This window comes from Babylonia areolata, chromosome 12 (genome assembly GCF_041734735.1).
Source record: "Babylonia areolata isolate BAREFJ2019XMU chromosome 12, ASM4173473v1, whole genome shotgun sequence".
NCBI lineage: Eukaryota > Metazoa > Mollusca > Gastropoda > Neogastropoda > Buccinidae > Babylonia > Babylonia areolata.
Window position 1 is genome coordinate 26,021,716 of NC_134887.1, and position 7,951 is coordinate 26,029,666.

General features: G+C 45.6%; 1 protein-coding gene across 1 annotated transcript; it reads left to right on the forward strand.

Annotated features, from left to right (window-relative positions):
• The first annotated feature begins 6,544 nt into the window (after nt 1-6,544).
• LOC143287874 (diaminopimelate epimerase-like) lies at nt 6,545-7,440 on the forward strand. Its single transcript, XM_076596112.1, has one exon. The coding sequence runs from the start codon at nt 6,547-6,549 to the stop codon at nt 7,438-7,440; it is 894 nt and encodes a 297-aa protein (XP_076452227.1). The 5' UTR covers nt 6,545-6,546.
• Nucleotides 7,441-7,951: the final 511 nt, after the last annotated feature.

Here is a 7,951-nt window from a genome sequence, read left to right on the forward strand (position 1 = left end):
CTTGTTGACGGTAGAAGAGAGAGGGAAACACACACACACACACACACACACACACACACACACACACACACACACACACACACACACAAAGGCAAGGCAAGAAGTTTATTTCATGTACCCCCAGGGGGCATAGAAACATTGTACATCGACGTACACACACACACACACGCACACACACACACACACACACACACACACACACACACACACGTGTACACACACACACACACACACGTGTACACACACACACACACACACACACACGTGTACACACACACGCACACACACACGCGCACACACACACGTGTACACACACACACGTGTACACACACACACACACACACACACACACACACACACACACACACAGAGCAAGAGAGAGAAGAGGGGGAGGAGAGGGCGCGAGGGGGAGACACCTGCATCACTTCAGTAAACTCCCCGACTACCCCCCACATAAATCAAGGAAAAAACTTCGTCGCTCGCGACAGAAACTACTGCTATGCTTTCACTTCAGTGCACCCAGACTCACTTATATACACTCCATTCCCCTCCCCTACCTCCCCCCCGCCCCCCTCGTCTCCCACCCTTCCCTCCCACCTTCCACCAAACTGTTGAACTTGCCGTCCAGTCCAGTATGTCTGCTTCAGCTGATGGATGGTGAAGACAACGAAGCGTTTCATTGCTTTATGTTAGGTTCCCACACAATGTCGTCAGCTTCTTCTTCTTCTACTCCTTCGAGGTTGGCTGCAAACGGCCCGCGGTTGTTGCCGCTTTGGTGGCCAGTCCGTGGGTTTGTTGATAGCTGCCCTGCATTCTGTGCATCGGGCTGTGTGCGACTTCACTTCTGTCTTGTTATGTCTATCTCTCCGACGTGACTGATTGTGCCTCTGTCTGACAATGAAGCAGCCAGTTGAGATGATGTATGGAGGAGGATGGAGCTGGAGCCTGAGTTGTGCGTTTTGGAGTGCAGCAGCCATACTCACTGAAGCTTTGTCGTCACTTTTGACACGATATGAGAGAGAAGAAGACACAACACAACACACACACTCACACACGCACCCACACAACACACACACGCACACAAAGATTGTGTGTGTGTGTGTGTGTGTGTGTGTGTGTGTGTGTGTGAGGAGAGAGAGGGAGAGAGAGAGAGAGAGCGAGCGCTACCAAGTGACTCTGATCAGCCCACATAAATCAAGGGAAAACTTCAACGTCACGAAAGAAAAGTGCTGCCATGCTTCCACTTCAACACTCTCAGACCCCTTATACATCGGCACTCCACTTTCACATCCTCCTCCACACCCATCTCACCCCGCCCTCCACCTTGCTTCCACCCCCCACACCCCACTCCTTCCATCTCCAACTGCACAACTGGTGCCCACTATTCTGATCAGCTGCTGGTGCTGAATGGTGGTGGTATGGACCATGAAGTGTTGTACAGCGGAAATGGCGCTGTCTGCTTAATGTCTAGTTTTCGTGCTTGCACAATATCAGCCAGCTTCTTCTCCTTATCCTGGGATCACTGCAGGTGGTATGTTGTTGTTGCTGCCTCTACAACTAGTTTGTAGTGGCCAGGTCTTTGGGTTCGTCGACGGGAAGTGGTCAGCATTTTAATGAGGTTTTGTTGTGTCGGCCGTTGTCTCGTGCTGTCGGAGAACCTTTGTCCACGGGCTCTTTATTCTTCGACAGTTTTCTTTTGCTATGTCTCTCATGCCATGTCTATGTTTCTGACCGTTTCTTACACCCCACCCCCGCCTCAAATTGTAGCTGTCTGTTTTATGTTTTCGTGCGAAGTTAGTGTCCCCGACTCTCTCTCTCTCAAGGATAAAGATTTTAGGCATTGCCTTGTCTTCCAATCTGTCCTTGAGAGAGAGAAAGAGAGAGAGAGAGAGAGAGTTTTAACGAAATTAAATTTTACTTCTGTCAGTTTTACGCCGTCATTAGTTTGAAATCTTGTTTGATTGTTGATTCACAGAAAAGAGGACACATATACACACACCCTTCCCCCCTCCCACCCCCACCCCTCACACACCCAACACACAGTATAATTGAGATTAAACGTGTTTATGACGGACATTGCCCGTCCCATGCACATTGCCGGAAATGAGCACTGGCTGCCTTGCCCATTACCGGGCATTGCGCAAAATCGTTGCACATTACCATGTTGAGCATGCACGATACATACAAACCAAATAGTGTGTTAACGCATTGCTGTTTCATGCAGATAAATACAAACACGTGCTGGTGCACGATTGCAACACACCCACCACATTCTTTTTACAAATACAGCTCTCTCTCTCTCTGTATGTCTGTCTCTTTCTCTACGTCTCTGTGACTGTCTGTCTCTGTCTCTGATTCTCTCTCTCTCTCTCTCTCTCTGTGCATCAGTTTTTGTGGAACGATGAGAACGTCTTAAATTTTCATCTCTGGTGCTGTTCTGCGAATCTCAAGTTGTGATTTGTTTTTTCCCCTCCCGATTCGTCTCTAGCAATTTTTAGTGTCCGCCATTATATCAGCTGACTCTTCACACCACCAGTCATCATCACGCCCTGCTACGTTTTCATTCCCAGGACTTTCTATTGACAGACATGTTGAGGATCTTGATTTGTGGGGGGTAATAGGGAAGGATGTGCTGAGTAAGCTTGACAGTGGTAAAGGAAGGAAAGGGTAAGGCAAGAAGAGCCAGAAAAATAATGACGTCAGTGACTATGACGAAATTGCTTCATGTGTCGCAGAACTTTTGATTCCAGTTTACCATTCAGAAGATTTTGCTACCTACCTTGAAGGACAGTTTATCTTCTGTTGTTACCCAGTTGATGAAAGAACTTGAATTGTCAGTTAAGCGTCTGCAACAGCAAAATCTGTTTCTGCAATACAAACTTGACCAGCAAGACCAGGTCAGCATACGTGAAACTGCTAAGATCGTAGGCATCAGTGAAACACCAGACAGAAACATTGAAGAGAAAGTGATCCATATCCTTCAAGCAACAGGGTGCAACATCAGACCTGAGGACATTGAGGCTGTGCAGAGTGGGATCCGAAAACAACAATCAGAGAAACAGCAACACCAGTCTGTGACAGAAGCGTCTCTTCAAGTCGTCCTGTTATTGTGAAACTCAAGTCAAGAAAAATGAAAGCACTCATCATGTCAAAATGAAAACAGCTAAAGACGACGTCAAACTGCAAGACCGTACATGTGAACGATGACCTGACCCCTCCAAGGAGCAGAATGCTCCGCATTGCGAAACAGAACACAAACGTGGACAGTCTCTTCAACACCAGGGGGCAAGCCGCTGCCTGCTGAAGAACGCACCGGACCAGACATCGGAACCAAATGTGGTTTTCCTTGATACGCCCGACGACCTGCTTCTGCTGGGGGCTGACAAGCTGGACTTCAGTGTCCTGGGTTTGCAGCACCTGGTCAACTGGTAGCCTGCATGATGGAGACCTGCCCTGTTTACTTGTCCCCTGCCCATTGCACCAGACTGTGTACACAACATTGAATCTGTGATTCTCTTTATGAATACATGTGAACTGGAAAACAGAACTGAACTTGAAGATTTCACTGATTATATTTCACGATTTGATTGCCTGTCGTTGTTTTTGGTTGACACTAAGACTGGCAGACGGGATACCGCACTTATTTATTGAAGTTTTCAATGACTTGGGATATAAAAAAAATCACATTATTTTATCGCAAATATTTGTCATGTCAGCTGTTCAGGAGGGAAAAAGTTGTTAAAAACATTCTGACAATCTACGAGTCTTTCCTGATGACTAATTAAGCATGACTGTCTGATAGAGATGTGTTACAAGATACTATAAATAACTGCTAGTTGGAACAGTTGACACAGTCTCTGAAGGATCTCATGGCAGTTTGATGATATAAAATATGTTTATATCAAATGCCCTTTTAGCTGGACATTTAATGCATGCACTAAAATACTTGATGATTTCATGTGATGATGCGAGCCAACTTTGTGATGTGCTGGACAGTGAAGAACGTGACTGTGCGCATGTGTTGAAAGTAAAATATCAGCGACTCGCAGACTGAAAATTGTATGTGTAAATGAGTTGATATATGTAATTCAATTAGAAGGCATGGAAAATAAGCAGATATTATGCATATATGAACTTATATGACTGTGTCATTGTTAACAATAAGATACATTCGCCAAGTCGGGAACAAAAAAAATGTTAACGATTATACTGTTGATCACTTTGTTGCTGTGCGCTGGTGTGTGCATAGTCCTTTTGTGTAGTCTCAGGTGTTGTGGGCTGCTGCACAAAGGAGTCATCTACTTCAGATTATCGATGCTGAAAACGTTTACAGGATGACTCATGTGACCTCATTTAAGTAAATGACGTATTACATGGCTATGACGTAGGACTTGTACTTAAAGAGAGAGAGAGAGAGAGAGAGAGAGAGAGAAAAGAAGAAGAAGAAAAAAAATGACTTATTCGGCTGAAGAAAGATTGAGAAGAGATCGTTGCAATACAACGTCAGCGAAAAAAAGGCCAACGATTGTTTAATTTTTGACTCACTTGTGTAAACAAAGTGAGTCTATGTTTTAACCCGGTGTTCGGTTGTCTGTGTGTGTGTGTGGTGTGTGTGTGTGTCGGTGGTAAACTTTAACATTGACATTTTCTCTGCAAATACTTTGTCAGTTGACACAAAATTAGGCATAAAAATAGGAAAAATTCAGTTCTTTCCAGTCATCTTGTTTAAAACAATATTGCACCTCTGGGATGGGCACAAAAAAGTAAAAAATGAAGCCTAATTATATGCAAACTGCATTTACTGTTATATTTATATTTTTTGTATTCTCTAAACTTGGCACTTTGATCTGATATTCTGACCCAACAACAAGAGCAGTCATTATTATCATTTTTTGTTCAAACAGGAACTTCTTTTGCTAAGCATGGAAGTTTTATTTATTTTGCAAACGTTTTGGTGCAGATAGTAAAAAAAGGGAAATTACTCTGTAATTAATGCTAGGGGAGTTAATTTGCTCTAAACTGATCTTTCTCATCTTAAACATTACATTTTGAAATTATAATCACTACATAAAAAGCTTGTTTTTTTTTTGTTTAAAAAAATTTTTTTTTTAAGTGTATCACAAGTGAGTCTTGAAGGCCTTGCCTCTCTTGTTCTTGTTGGAAGAAGCTTGCTGCGTAATTTATTTCATGCAGTCAAGACAATTTGGTTAAACTTAAGTAATGCTTCAAAGATGAGCAACGTAGTCTGATCTATCCTGAGGCTTAATACCAGGAAAAAAAACACTATCATCATGTATGTTGTGTTTCATATAGTTTGTATTCTGATTTTAATTGTTTGTTTAATTTTGGTGTAAAATACTATTGCTGTTATATAATATCCTCCATGCCCCAAAAGGGGTCAAGGATTTAATATTCTTGATTCTTCTTGTGTATGTGTTATCTTTCAAAGCCCATATTGCCGTGAATCCGTGCCATTCTCCACCGATTCATTGACAGTTGCACTGCGGAATTACACTTCTAATCAGACGCCCCCTTTTTGCCTCCACACCTGACGTGCACACACGGTTTACAGGTGAGGAAGAGTTTTCAGTTCTGGCTTGTTGTTACTGTCGTGTTGTGTGGTTGTTTTTGTGAGTTAGGCCAAACCTTGGTCACGTACATGCACAAAACAACTTTTGTAAATGGAGTTGTTGCTGTTTTATTGTTGCTGTTGTTGTTGTCTAACTTAAATGGCTTCACGTTTCACACACAGCACATGAGTTCGCTCGCATTCGCTCAAGTGTACTCGAACACATGAGTTACGTACATGCGCACAGTGGCCTAACACATGCAAAACACATAGACAGTGCAGTCATGCACGCACACACATATAAGAACACACATACACAAGCAAACACACCCACAAGCACAGACACACATACACGCATACACACACGCGTGTGTGTGTGCTAGTTCTTTTTTTTTTTTTTAACCTTTTCTTTTTTACTGTTTGGTTACAAAATAAGCACAAACACACACACATACATACGCAAACCCATATATTCAGGCGCGCACCCATTCACACAGATGATACAAACACGCATGCAAGTCCGCATTCACGTACACACATACCAGAACTCCCATCCCTCCATCCGCGGTGCTTTCTCTTCTAGTACATACACATACACACACGTACACTCTCAGACACACACACACACACACACACACACACACACACACACACACACACACAACAACAACAACAACAACAACAACAACGACAAACAAACAGGAAGCTCCCCACCTCCACAAAAAAGATCACAAGGCAGACTTTAACTCTTCTACAAACGCACGCAAGTACGTGCGTACATTCATACATATATACCTACCAACCAGCCAACCAGCCAGCCAGTCAACTAACACACGAACACACGCTGACATGGAAATACGAGCACAAACTGGTAAGAGCCAGCCCCTTTCTCTTTTATCTTCCATTTCTTCCCACACAGACAGTGACGTACTTCCCACAACACAACACTCTTGCTGGTGACCCCAGGACAGTCAGCGATGGACTGTGCACAAAGCACGGCCCTCCCTTTCTCCAAGTACGAAGGGGCAGGCAACGATTTCATCGTCATGGACATGACCTCCTTCCAGCACCGCCTCTCCGACCATCAAGTACGGCGCATGTGCAGCCGGAAGTCGGGCATCGGCGCAGACGGCGTCCTGGTGTTGCAGAAAAGCCACGTGACCGGATGTAGTTTCAGACTGGTCCACTACAGCTCGGGGGACACGGGGGAGGGCAACCTGTGTGGGAACGGTTCTCGCTGCGGGCTGGCCTTTGCTGAGCAGGCAGGTCTGGTCAGCTTTGAGGACCGTGACGAGGGGAGCTCTCCTCCTGTCCTGTTCGAGGCCTGCGACGGCGTCCACTCCGGATGGAAGCTGTCCTCGGAGAACTACGTCATCACCATCCGAGACGTTGCCCCCAGTGACGTGGTGCGGGAGGACGAGGACAACTACTTCCTGCACAACGGCGCCCCTCACCACGTCCGGTTCGTGGACGACGTGTCCGGTGTGGAGGTGGGCCGGGTGGGCCGTGACCTCAGGTGGACCACAGGCGGCAACGTCAACTTCGTCCAGGTGGCCGGTCAGGGTCAAGGTCAGGGCAATGACGTCATCGTCAGGACCTACGAAAGGGGAGTGGAGGGGGAGACCCTGGCTTGCGGGACTGGCGCTGTGGCGTCAGCCATCGTCACCTTCCTACGTCAGCAGTCCTTCCAGGAGGAAGACCTCGGCAGCTGGCACAGGAGGCGCGGAGACGCGCAGACGACCGTGACGTCACGCGTGTCCATGAGAGGGGGGGAGCTGGAGGTGGTGTTCACGGTGGGGAGAGGGGTGGTGTCTGACATCCGGCTGTCGGGGCCTGCCAGGCACGTGTTTGATGGTGTCTTCGTGCTGTGACTCCATGGGCTTCATTGAACAAGGCATGTCTGGAACACGCACTCGCCTTTTTGTTTTGGGAGGGGATGGAAGTGGGGCGGGGCGGAGGGGGTCTGACTTAGCTTTTCCCTTTCCTTGCACCTGTCTTGGTAAATCTCTGAACAGTATTGAATCAAATCAAATTATTGTGCTCACAGCCTCGCCGACCACTAAGGCTATCTCAAGGCTATCGCCTTCATGAACAGTATTAATTTGGTGTAATTTATGGACAGTATTAACGCGGTGTAATTTTGGGACAGAATTGATTCGGTATAATTTATGGAAGTACTTGTCAGGTTTATTTATGGACAGTGTTGATTTGATGTAACTTATGGACTATATTTGTTCGGTGTAATTTATGGACAGCATTTGTTCGGTGTGGTTTATGGACAGTATTTGTTCGGTGTAATTTATGGACAATATTTTTACGTGTAATTTATAGCGCAATGTGGTAAGTGGTAAGTACCTTGAACAATCACAAAATCTGATAATA

What these genes read in the sequence shown, in the direction of transcription:
- LOC143287874 (XM_076596112.1), top strand. Translation starts at nt 6,547, where the DNA reads ATGGACTGTGCACAAAGCACGGCCCTCCCTTTCTCCAAGTACGAAGGG.